The sequence below is a fragment of the Apodemus sylvaticus genome, chromosome 21 (genome assembly GCF_947179515.1).
Source record: "Apodemus sylvaticus chromosome 21, mApoSyl1.1, whole genome shotgun sequence".
NCBI lineage: Eukaryota > Metazoa > Chordata > Mammalia > Rodentia > Muridae > Apodemus > Apodemus sylvaticus.
In genome coordinates this window covers 24,833,175-24,846,332 of record NC_067492.1, presented here as the reverse complement: position 1 = coordinate 24,846,332, position 13,158 = coordinate 24,833,175, and the positions used below count along the sequence as shown (strand labels likewise).

The window sequence follows — 13,158 nt, the reverse complement described above, 5'->3', positions numbered from 1 at the left end:
TACCTGCCCTTGTATAGACACTTATTTCTAACTTTCACAGACCAACTAAGACACTTTGGTTGCTTGTGACACAATCACTCTCCTTCAGCTTCCATATTAATTTATTGATGTCCTTAAATCTTCTCTGGGGCCTCTATTAAAAATAATCTCTTGTACTTTATGCTATCATACAATAGTGTCAAATGTTACTCTATCTGCTTTTGAGTACTCCTAAGCACATTTTCTCTGTCATTAACGGGCTCTATCTCTCTTTCTCTAGATCCCCATGTTCCCAGGCAGCCTACATATGACAAATCTGTGTCTTCCTAGGCTGCTAGCTTTTGTAGGATGCATGCAGTAACGTGAAAGCCAATTCTTGGACATTACTAAAATGATAATTCTTGTAAAGTCAATCATCTACAACAAGAAGCACCTTGACTGTGCACCTATTGATAGGAGCCCCATGGCTTCTACTGATACAGCTTTCTCCTCCCTTATCTTGACAGCAACACCTGTGTTGGGCTGGTGAGTAAGAGAGCCAGGGATCATGATGACTCCACATTGGAGGACAGGGATCCTGGCACTGCAGAAGGACTTCAGATGCCATGTTGTGTCTGTTCAAGAGGCCAGGGGAGGAACAGAATCTGCAGAGGTGGCTTTGCCCTGCCTGCTGGCTCTGGCTTCCTGTGGTTTCTGCCTTATCAGTTCTTCTGCAATAAGAACTTTGCCCCATCCAACCAAATTTCCACACCTACACCCCAAAGGTACAAAATCCTGCCTGGTCCAGGCCAATCTGTTCTGTTTCCTGCTGTGAGACTCTCATCTGCAGTAGCACAGGTTTGAGCCTGAGATTCAACCATGCCTTTGTCTGGACTTCCTGATTGGCTGTATGTTGTCACCTGTGGGCTCCTGCTTCTCCTCCAGCATGTGCATGGTGAGACTATCTACATGAGCAGAGGGGACCAGGGTCAGAGCTGTGCCAGGTCTGCAAAGTCAGAGGATGAGCTTGGGAATGGAAGGCACCAGGGAGGGAGAAGAAGTTGGTGGAGATTGACAGGTGACAGCATGGGACTGTGTGCTTTCTAATGTCACACCAGGGCACACAGGGGTCAGAGATGTCTGAGGTTAGCACACACTGAGGAGGAAACAGGGACAGGAGAACAAGAACATGTTCCTCCTCTGCGTGTGGTGGCTCAAAATCCTACTGAACTTGGATAATGACAACCATTCCTTTATACTGCCAAGTGGCTCAAAGCCTGTCATTTTCTTGATTAGGAAAGAGCCTGGTCACTTTTCAAGAGGGTCAGTGGACAGGATTTCTATCCCTCGGGAAAGCAGAAGCCCTTATTTCCTCATCCTACTGCTGAACTGAGATGACCCAGGTTACCTTCCCCATGTACCATGGTGATGATGATGTAGAAAGCCCAAGTGTGGTGACAGCTGATGGCATCTCTCCACTTACAGGCCAGGACTTAGCCAGCCCCATCAGGAACACGCACACAGGCCAGGTGAGAGGCAGCCTCGTCCACATGAAAGACACTAAATCTGATGTCCATGCCTTCCTGGGAATTCCCTTTGCCAAGCCTCCTGTAGGACCACTGCGCTTCGCACCTCCTGAGGACCCTGAGCCATGGAGCGGTGTGAGAGACGGGACCGCACAGCCGGCCATGTAAGTCCTGGGACCCAGGGGCCTTCAGGCCTTAGCACTGCAGTGCTTCCTCCACCTGAGCTCTATCTGCCTGTGCTGAGGGGCGTCTTCCATGCATGTTTCTGATGAATGTGCTGGGAATTCAAATAGAAGAGCTGTGCCAGCCTGCTGAGTCAGAGCTTGGGACCTGTAGGCACTTAGTTGTAGGGACTGCAGTAAGGAGCACAGACTGAGCCCATTCTTCACTGTCCACTGTTCATGTGCCAGTGAGTAAGGAACAAATACTCATGCTTCCAACTGGAGACCATGTGGACTAAGGAGATTCCTTATTGGTACTTGGAAGTGAAATGAAGAATGTCTCACTACCTTCTGGAATGGTATTTTCCATTCATTCCTCTAGTTGCTATGTGGGCACAGTAACCCAGTGCCCAAGTATCTTAGTTCCCTTTCTGTTGCTGTGATAAAGTATTCTTACATAAGCAACTTAGTGAGGAAAGACTTTATGATGGGTCCCAATTTCAGTTTACAATCACCAATAGGTGGGAAAGCACGGAGACAGAAGTTTAAAGGACACATGCATGCCTACTAATCTTTACTTACTCTCTCCATTCTTATACAATCCAGAAGCCCTCTTCCTAGGGAATGGTGCCTCCTACCATGCACAGATATTCTTATTGCAATGAACATGACCTAGGTAACTTGTCACTGGCATGTCTACCAGCCAAACAGGGTCTAGACAATCCCTCAGTAAAACTCTTCTCCCAGGTGATAGTACAGTGTGTCAAGTCAACAATCCAAAGTAACCACCACATCAGGACTTAAATTTTACACACAGGATTGAATGTTGGAACAGGAAGCCAATCATTTTCAATGAAGCTGTAGAAAGTCTCCACATACCAGCCCCCAGAATCTTACTGTAGATGGACAGTCCTCCCTGATAAATCTGCCACATTTCCATTTCCACAGGGCTGGTTGCATTTACTGTGGTAGGGACTTTAAAGACGAATCATGTGCTAGCAGCCATGGTGGGTGGAAAGCAGTAGTTGTAGGTCGCTGAGAGAAAGTTTAGTCTAAGATATAGATTTCACCACCTGGTAACATGGACTTCCTGCCTTCTGTTTTCACTAGATGTCTTCAGACTGATATGATGAGTTCAGAGGGTGTGAAGGAGATGCAGTTAACCATGATTCCCATTTCTATGTCTGAGGACTGCCTGTATCTCAACATCTACACACCAGTCCATGCCCAGGAGGGCTCTAACCTGCCTGTGAGTGTCACACTATGGTCATCTGGTAGAACAGGCCATTTATTTCTCTGGAAGATGGGAGGGGAAAAATAATTCTGAGCTCCACTGTAGTTTAGGTCCTGCAGCTCTGGTAGGTAAGAGTATCTAGGTTTTTGATAAAATTATGAGTTCTTCTATCAACTTGGCAGACCCACTCAGAATGGTGAACAAAGGCTGAATATTGACATCATCCAAATTTCTAGCTCCAAATTATGTGTTCTGCTAATGGGATCTGATGGCCATTCTGATTAGCAATCAGGAAAGCTCCTCAGGAAGGCTCTCCTCTTTTTCTTATTGTTCTAATTAGGTGGGTATGAGAGTGACTATGACTTTAATTTAGATCTAGAGTCATTGATCCATGCTGAGACCTCCTTTTGGGAAAGTGGGAATGGAAATATGCTCACAGGCCTAAAGCACCCCATCTGTGGCTCACTTCCTGAGATCTTGAGGAGATCTGTTTGTACATCAACTTGTATAGGACAAAGCAGTTGATAATCTAGTGGGCAGTTTAGATGAGCTTGGACTGTGTGCGGGCCTCCTGGCATCTGAGTTACTGTCTCCAGGTGATGGTATGGATCCACGGTGGTGGGCTAGTCCTAGGATCAGCTTCCATGTTTGATGTATCAGTATTGGCAGCCACTGAGGAAATAGTTATTGTTTCCATCCAGTATCGCTTGGGTATCCTTGGCTTCTTCAGGTAAGCCTGGGATTGGGCTGGGTAATGGGGACCAAGTAGCACATGGACAGCCATGCATGCTTCTTCCTGCTCCTTCACAGCACTGGAGACCAGCATGCCAGAGGCAACTGGGGATACCTGGACCAAGTGGCTGCCCTACGCTGGGTGCAGAAAAATATCGCTTATTTTGGAGGCAACCGTGACAAGGTCACTATATTTGGAGTCTCAGCAGGAGGCACAAGTGTGTCTTCCCATGTTGTGTCCCCCATGTCCAAAGGACTCTTTCATGGAGCTATTATGCAGAGTGGAGTGGCCCTGCTGCCTGACCTCATCTCTGACACATCTGAAGTAGTCTACAATGTAAGTGCTCTCAAGAACACCAGCTACCTCAGTCTTTGCCTCTTGTACTCTGGTATTCAGTCAATTGGATTTTATGTATGCTCAACAAGTTATATAACAGCAAACCTCTATCCAGTGGCTTCTATCATTAGCAAAAATACTTATGCATTGCTTCCTAGTTTGTTTCCTATTGTTTTGATGAAGACTGTTGTCACAATATCCTTGGAGAGGAACAGGCTTATTTCATCTCACAGTTTATAATCTGTCTTGGTGGGAAGTGTGCACTCAGGCATGTACCTGGAGGCCAGACTGGAATCAGAGGCCAAGGAGCAGCATGTTTACTGGATTGGTACCCATGGTTCTCAGCTACATTTATTATACAACCTAGAACACATGCCCATTGGTAACACTGACTACAGTGAGGTGGGCTCTTCTGCATTAATCATTTCTCAGGAAAAAGCCCAAAATTGCAATTGCCTATGGGCCAATCTGACAGAGGTAATATTCGCAGCTGAACTTCCTTTTTCCAGATGATCCTGGCTGTTTTGAGTTGATCAAAAGTAAATCTAACAAGTACAGATGATGGGAGAAAAGGGTCAGCTGGTAAAAATATTTGCTGTGTTAGCATCAGTTTCCACATTCCTATTTTCTGAACCTATACAAAGTTGGTGGTGGCAATATGTGTCAGAAAATTCAGTGTTCCTGTGAAGGTAAAGAAACCAAATACAGAGGACTACCAGGAAGGTAATAGACCAGCTAAGCTGGTATAGATAAATTCAAGCAAGTGATAAGGTGACATGTAACAGCTGAGATTGTTCTGTGACCTTTACAGACAAAATGTGCTTTCATACCTATTGTCAACCTTGAGTAACACACACACACACACACACACACACACACACACACACACACACATAAGAGAGAGAGAGAGAGAGAGGGGGGGGGAAGCAACATCAAAATTATATGCAGGTAGAATGTCCTTTCCTAGTTGTCACCCTGAGTGACAAAAAATGTGAAATATTCCACTCATTTCTTTCATACACAACAAACACTAGGATGTGTTATTTACAAGTAATGACATCTACTAGAATCAAAAAATCTTCTGCTCCCTGGTGGGAGGGATGAGCTAACCATTGTCTGTTGCACTTACAGACAGTAGCCAACCTATCTGGCTGTGAAGCCATGGATTCAGAAGCCCTGATGCACTGCCTGCAAACAAAGAGTAAAGAAGAGATCTTGGCTATTAACAAGGTTGGGGGAATTGTGTGTCTTGGAGGACCTGATGAACAAGGTGTGGGATCTCCATCAATCACTTACTACTCAAATGTGCTAACTTATCTCCATTGTTTGGTGTCCTTTCAGTATTGTGTACAAAAAGAGAAAGAAAAGCTAAGTGTGATTTCAAGTTTCTTCTAGAATGTGCACAGAACCCAGAGATGAGATAGGCTATAGGGAATTGCTGTGTATTTTCATGGGCATCAGAATATCTATAGGATTGATCTCTAGCACTGACCGTCAATGCTGTATAGGTCTTCAGGACGATCCCTGGTGTGGTTGATGGGAAGTTCCTACCCAAGCATCCCCAGGAGCTGTTGGCCTCTAAGGATTTTCACCCTGTCCCCAGTATCATTGGTGTCACCACAGATGAATATGGCTGGACAATCCCCAAGGTGAGACCTAATTCTAAGCCTCTGAGAACATAAATTCAAAGGATGGGAAGTAGGATCTTAGAGATATTTTGATGATGTTCCAATCCATCCAAAACTTAAGACAATCTTCTGCCTCCTAGTTCACAGGTTTTAATCATATCCTAGAGAACATAACCAGGGAGACCCTGCCAGATATTCTGAAGAGCACAGAAGCACAGATGGTGAGAGATATGTCGGCTCCTGTCCTCATAGAGAGGGTTCCGTATATTTTTCCCAGATGACATGCCCAGAAATAGTGTAATAGTGTGTGTATGTGTGTGTGTGTGTGTGTACGCACACATGGGGAATCATCCAAAAGCTTCTGTCTTTCCCCCTAGACCCCCTTTTATCCCTGGTCACATTCCTTACTTACAGGCTGCTGTCTGCCTGTCATCATTCTTCCTGATTCCTATTGGTGTAGATGATTCCGCCCGGAAGTAGTGACCTGGTAATGGAGGAGTACATGGGGGACACTGAGGACTCAGAGACCCTGCAAGCACAGTTCAAAGAGATGCTGGCAGACTTCATGTTTGTGATCCCTGCTCTCCAAGTGGCAAATTTCCAGCGTGAGTACATCTGGGACAAGAGCATGGACAGGGGGTGCTGAAAGCTATGGAACCCTGGTGAGTTCTGCAGTTTCCAGACCAGGTGAATGTCTTGGTCAGGTCTCTGACAGCAGGCAGCTTTCCCCTAACAAATTTTTATGTCTGGTGTAAAGGCTGGCATACTATCCAGGTCTAGAAGAGGAAACATCTTAGTTTCCCTCAAGGTCTTGTCAACCACTCAATATGAAATGCCAGGGTCCCTGTTTTGCAAAGGTTTCCCATGTACAATGCCCCAATCTGAAGCTCATCACTCAGCTGTGATTCCAGATATCTGTAGAGCAATGTTTCTTGTCACCAAAGTTAGTCAGATGAGCTCCATATGAGAGATCATGATGTCAACATGTGTCCTCACCTCCAGGTTCCCAGGCTCCTGTCTACTTCTATGAGTTTCAGCATCGGCCCAGCTTCATCAAGCATGCCAGACCATCCCATGTGAGGGCAGACCATGGTGATGACTTTCCCTTTGTCTTTGGCTCCCATTTGTGGGGCATGAATTGTGAGTCTTCCTTGTTTCCTTCTGCTGAATGGACCATCAAATGATTTCCTGAGCGGTTATTGAAATCTTTGTCCAGTTGGGGAAACTGAAAGTCTGGGAGCAGACAAGATAAGTCTTCACTGTATCTGAGCCTCCAAAAAAACACCTCAATCTGCTCCCACCAAAAATACTAGAGTTAGAATGTGGACCTTGGCTTGGCTAGCTTGTGCAAAACAAAATGAAAGCACACTCGTTTAGAAATGAACCTGAGAAACTTCAAGTAGTGCTCTGGATGGACCCTGGATTCTGAATGGGAGGGAAGAGGGGATAAAACAGGCCTAGGGTTCCCCATCAGGCTGACGTTGCTGTAGGAGAGCATGAGTTTGCACCTGCATGAGGAGGCTAGGACTTGGACTCTTGTTCTCCTCTGTCTGCAGTGAACTTCACTGAGGAGGAGGAGCTGCTGAAGAGGAGGGTGATGAAGTACTGGGCCAACTTTGCAAGAAATGGGTGAGAAAACACCGCATTCTCAACATCTGTACAGTGGGGTCCTAGGTGTGGGGTCCATTAATATGCATGTGTCCGTAATTATAGGGTAGTCTTCAACCCATGGCACACTCAGGCAGAAAACTTACAGCTTTCACTCACTGCTCATCCCAAAGACATGGTGGGAGAGTCACACTATTGTGGGACTGTTCTTTGGATTTTGCCTCTGAGGGAGAGACACAAAACTGGCCTGCTCCCCTTTCTTCACCTGGAGTACACACTGATGGTGACATTGTATGAGTACACGAGGCCATCTGTCCCCTGAAGCCCTTGGTCTGCTCATCCACTGTCTTAAGGGAATCAGTCTCTGGATCAGAGAGGCCTCAGTCTTCCCTCTGCCTGGCATATCCACAGGAACCCCAACAGCGAGGGTCTACCCTACTGGCCTGTGATGGACCAAGATGAACAGTACCTGCAGTTGGACACACAGTCTGCTGTGGGCCGAGCCCTGAAGGCCAGAAGGCTACAGTTCTGGACCAAGACTCTGCCCCAGAAGATCCAGGAGCTAAATGGTTCTCAGGACAAGAATACAGAGATGTAGCATCCTGTGTAAGGAAAGGCATTTGAGGTTGAAAGCGAATGGGCTAATTCTGAGGTTTCAAAGTCCATTTATCTATATTTGTTTGTTCCAACAAGTATATAACCATTTCTAACCTCAGCATTTGCCCTTTCAGACATGTATGAAAACCACTCTGTGTGTTGTTCCTTATCATTCTGGGCAAACATTCATTAGAGTCAATAAAAGCTCTCAAAACAATGTGGATGTGTGAGTCCCAACACACTCTTTACTTAAACAATTCATTGATATGAGGCTTCTCTTTCCTTCATTCATTCTTTACTTCCTTCATTTCTCTCTTCCTTCCTTCCTTTATCTTCTCTCCATCCTCACTCTTTTCTTAAGTTCTAGACCCTCTTCTCATGAAGTGGATGATTCAGGGACTATGGACTGCAGCAACTGACTGCATGAAATTCTGTACCTTCCCTTGACAAGTTCACATTTTCTCATATATGTAATTATCATTAGAAATCTACTTTCCGTAAATCTTTTTGTCTTCAGAATTCTGTTCCTAAAACAACATTGATTATGAATAGGAATTAGTATCTGTGTCCTCAGATGTGTGGGGCTGAAATAGGAGAATTATATAAATCTGAGACGTGACAACAAGATGCACATCTCTGAAACAAACACAATATCATAACCTCAGTATCTTACAAACAGTTACAAATGTATAGTTTAAAGACTGAGAAATTCAGATTCATGATGCCCACAAAGTTGCTGTGTGGTGAGAAACACTTCTCTGGGATATCAGTCTCAAGCCTTACTTCTTGTGCCCTCTCCTGGTAGGATGTGTAAACAAGGCCATTACAAGAATGATATTAAGTCCTTGCTGACTTGAACTGGTGGCAGGGAAGGACTTCCTATCAGTGAGACTGACCACTTAGGATGCTTCCATTCTATATGCACATGACTGATTGAAGTGCCTACTGCTGTTGTGCCTCTGCTCATCAGCTCTGTATATACACACTAAACCAGGAACAGACACTCAGAATATGCTCTAGACCTTTAATAATTACCTCATTTTTGATAGCTTGAGTGTGGATTGTTTTTATAGTACTAGGGATTGATCTTAGGACTTATTCCTGTTAGGCAAAAGCTCCACTTATGAACCTTCAGACTACTGTGGATTATTTACATCCAATTAAACAGATCTATCTTAGGTGTATAGTTTATAAGCCATGAGTAAATACTATGCTTCTCTCGGGTCCTCTTCCTGACATTCAGTGTCGTTTACCCTGCTTCAGAGTAAACATAATATTTCTTTATCTTTCTATACTGGGACTTGTCTCGAATCCAACATAAATAGAATGTTTTATGACTGGTTGGGCCACTTCACATAATGTTTTTGCTTCACCTTATTGTAGAACGGCATCCAAGTGTGCACACAACACATTTTATCCACTTACCAGTCTATGCACAACTGTTGTCCTTGTTAATTACTCTATTTTCTGGAGACCCAGTTTCTATATAGCCCAGAAGGGGCCTGAACACATGATCTCACTGTCTTGCCTTCCTGAGTGGTTGGATTACAGGATTAAAAAGCCTCCCATCCCAGGTCTGGGCTTTAATAAACTGTATGGATATTTTCACACATGATGCCAGGCGATCACATATATTAAATTTTTGAATTTATATCCTAGAACATAATTTCTAAGTCATGAAACATGTTTTAAAGCAGTTTTTAGCCTAGGGACATAGCAGTGGTAGATAGCTTCCCTATATGTACAAAGCCCTGGCACCATAAAAATGAAATAAAGCCAGATCAGATAATACAGACTTTCAATCCTAGCTACTCAGAGAGCTGAGAGGCTAGGGATCACAAGGTAAGACCTGCCTGAGCTATAGAGAAAGAAAGCTGCAGGCAACACTGGAAATTTTAGTTGCTGTCCATCTCCACATAAAAAGTATAAAAAATGGCATGGAGGAGGGAACTGAGCATGTCTTTTTAAAATTTATTAATTTAGTTACTTATATTTCAAATGTCCCATTCTGGGTTCCCCCCACTCCATGAGCCCCCACTCCATGCCCCCTCCTCCTCACCTCTAAGAGCATCTGCCCTCACCCATTTATTTCCTATTTACCCCACTAGCTTCCCCCTTCTCTGGAGCGTCAAGCCTCCAATGGACCAAGCACAAACCCTGCCACTGAGGTCAGACAAGGCAGTCCTCTGACCCATAAGTAGCAAGTAGGAAGGCAAGACAGTGAGATCATGTGTTCAGGCCCCTTCTGGGCTATATAGAAACTGGGCCTCCAGAAAGAGGAGCTAATTAACAAGGACAACAGCTGTGCATACAGTGGTAAGTGGATAAAATGTGTTGTGTACACACTTGGATGGCATTCCACAATAGGGGAAACAAAAACATTATGTGAAGTGACCCAACCAGTCACAAAACATTCTATTTATGTTGGATTCAAGACAAGTCCAGGTATAGTAAGATATAGAAATTTCATGTTTACTCTGAAGCAGGGTTAAAGATTGACTGTCAAGAAAAGGACTGGAGGGCAGCATAGAACTTACTCATGACTTATAAACTATACACCTAGGATTGATCAATTTAATTGCATGTAAATAATCTGCAAAGTGGAACCATTGCCTAATAGGAATAAGTCTTAAGATCAATCCTTAGCACCATAAGAACAATCCACACTCAAGCTATCAAAAATGAGGTGATTATTAAAGATCTAGAGCATATTCTGAGTGTCTGTTCCTGGTTTAGTGTGTATATACAGAGCTGATGAGTAGAGGCACGCCAGGAGTGTATATAGAAAGGAAACATACTAAGTGGTCAGTATCACTGAGAGAAAGGTCTTCCCTGCCCCCAGTTAAAGTCAGCAAGGACTTAATATTATCCTTGTAATGTCCTTGTTTACACATCCAACCAAGAGAGGGCACAAGCAGTAACCTTGAGACTGATATCCCAGAGAAGTGTTTCTCACCACACAGCAACTCTGTGGGCGTTATGAATCTGAATTACTCAATCTTTAAGCTTTATATTTGTAGCTGTTTGTAAGATACTGAGGTACTGAGGTTATGATATTGTGTTTGTTTCAGAGATGTGGGTCTTGTGATCTTGTCTCAGATTTATATAATTCTCCTATTTCAGCCCCACACATCTGAGGACACGGATACTAATTCCTTTTTTTTTTTTTGATTTTTTTATTCGATATAATTTATTTACATTTCAAATGATTTCCCCTTTTCTAGCGCCCCACTCCCCGAAAGTCCCGTAAGCCCCCTTCTCTTCCCCTGTCCTCCCACCCACCCCTTCCCACTTCCCCGTTCTGGTTTTGCCAAATACTGTTTCACTGAGTCTTTCCAGAACCAGGGGCCACTCCTCCTTTTTCTTGTACCTCATTTGATGTGTGGATTATGTTTTGGGTATTCCAGTTTTCTAGGTTAATAACCACTTATTAGTGAGTGCATACCATGATTCACCTTTTGAGTCTGGGTTACCTCACTTAGTATGATGTTCTCTAGCTCCATCCATTTGCCTAAGAATTTCATGAATTCATTGTTTCTAAGGGCTGAATAGTACTCCATTGTGTAGATATACCACATTTTTTGCATCCACTCTTCTGTTGAGGGATACCTGGGTTCTTTCCAGCATCTGGCAATTATAAATAGGGCTGCTATGAACATAGTAGAGCATGTATCCTTATTACATGGCGGGGAATCCTCTGGGTATATGCCCAGGAGTGGTATAGCAGGATCTTCTGGAAGTGAGGTGCCCAGTTTTCGGAGGAACCGCCAGACTGATTTCCAGAGTGGTTGTACCAATTTGCAACCCCACCAGCAGTGGAGGAGTGTTCTTCTTTCTCCACACCCTCTCCAACACCTGCTGTCTCCTGAATTTTTAATCTTAGCCATTCTGACTGGTGTAAGATGAAATCTTAGGGTTGTTTTGATTTGCATTTCCCTAATGACTAATGAAGTTGAGCATTTTTTAAGATGCTTCTCCACCATCCGAATTTCTTTAGGTGAGAATTCCTTGTTTAACTCTGTACCCCATTTTTTAATAGGGTTGTTCGGTTTTCTGGAGTCTAACTTCTTGAGTTCTTTATATATATTGGATATTAGCCCTCTATCTGATGTAGGATTGGTGAAGATCTTTTCCCAATTTGTTGGTTGCCGATTTGTCCTCTTGATGGTGTCCTTTGCCTTATAGAAACTTTGTAATTTTATGAGGTCCCATTTGTCAATTCTTGCTCTTAGAGCATGCGCTATTGGTGTTCTGTTCAGAAACTTTCTCCCTGTACCAATGTCCTCAAGGGTCTTCCCCAGTTTCTTTTCTATTAGCTTCAGAGTGTCTGGCTTTATGTGGAGGTCCTTGATCCATTTGGATTTGAGCTTAGTACAAGGAGACAAGGATGGATCAATTCACATTCTTCTGCATGCTGACCTCCAGTTGAACCAGCACCATTTGTTGAAAAGGCTATCTTTTTTCCATTGGATGTTTTCAGCCTCTTTGTCGAGGATCAAGTGGCCATAGGTGTGTGGGTTCATTTCTGGATCTTCAATCCTGTTCCATTGATCCTCCTGCCTGTCACTGTACCAATACCATGCAGTTTTTAACACTATTGCTCTGTAGTATTGCTTGAGGTCAGGGATACTGATTCCCCCAGATTTTCTTTTGTTGCTAAGAATAGTTTTAGCTATCCTGGGTTTTTTGTTGTTCCAGATGAATTTGACAATTGCTCTTTCTAACTCTGTGAAGAATTGAGTTGGGATTTTGATGGGTATTGCATTGAATCTGTATATTGCTTTTGGCAAAATGGCCATTTTAACTATATTGATTCTACCGATCCATGAGCATGGGAGGTTTTCCCATTTTTTGAAGTCTTCTTCCATTTCCTTCTTCAGAGTCTTGAAGTTCTTGTCATAAAGATCTTTCACATGTTTGGTAAGAGTCACCCCAAGATACTTTATACTGTTTGTGGCTATTGTGAAGGGGGTCATTTCCCTAATTTCTTTCTCAGCCTGCTTATCCTTTGAGTATAGGAAGGCCACTGATTTGCTTGAGTTGATTTTATAACCTGCCACTTTGCTGAAGTTGTTTATCAGCTGTAGGAGCTCTCTAGTGGAGTTTTTTGGGTCACTTAGGTAGACTATCATGTCGTCTGCAAATAATGATAGTTTGACTTCTTCCTTTCTAATTTGAATCCCTTTGACCTCCTTATGTTGTCGAATTGCCCGAGCTAGTACCTCAAGTACAATATTGAAAAGATAAGGAGAAAGGGGGCAGCCTTGTCTGGTCCCTGATTTCAGTGGCATTGCTTCAAGTTTCTCTCCATTTAGTTTGATGCTGGCTACCGGTTTGCTGTATACTGCTTTTACTATGTTTAGGTATGGGCCCTGAA

General features: G+C 43.7%; 1 protein-coding gene across 3 annotated transcripts; it reads left to right on the top strand.

The window, feature by feature from the left end:
* Positions 1-837: 837 nt before the first annotated feature.
* On the top strand, positions 838-7,801 carry LOC127671919 (pyrethroid hydrolase Ces2a-like). Of its 3 annotated transcripts, none has more exons than XM_052167030.1 (12): positions 838-913; positions 1,444-1,648; positions 2,756-2,894; positions 3,476-3,609; positions 3,690-3,948; positions 5,080-5,178; positions 5,457-5,597; positions 5,717-5,797; positions 6,037-6,181; positions 6,579-6,716; positions 7,133-7,205; positions 7,596-7,801. In XM_052167030.1, the coding sequence occupies exons 1-12, from the start codon at positions 838-840 to the stop codon at positions 7,780-7,782; spliced, it is 1,677 nt and encodes a 558-aa protein (XP_052022990.1). In that variant the 3' UTR covers positions 7,783-7,801. The 3 variants fall into 3 exon arrangements, with proteins under 3 accessions (XP_052022990.1, XP_052022991.1, XP_052022992.1); XM_052167031.1 differs by having other exon boundaries at positions 3,690-3,952; positions 5,084-5,178; XM_052167032.1 differs by lacking the exon at positions 5,080-5,178.
* Positions 7,802-13,158: the final 5,357 nt, after the last annotated feature.

Coding starts and splice junctions, on each gene's coding strand:
- LOC127671919 (XM_052167030.1), top strand. CDS start 838: ATGCCTTTGTCTGGACTTCCTGATTGGCTGTATGTTGTCACCTGTGGG. Junction 914..1,443: donor TCTCCTCCAGCATGTGCATG/GTGAGACTATCT, acceptor CTCCACTTACAG/GCCAGGACTTAGCCAGCCCC. Junction 3,949..5,079: donor CATCTGAAGTAGTCTACAAT/GTAAGTGCTCTC, acceptor TTGCACTTACAG/ACAGTAGCCAACCTATCTGG.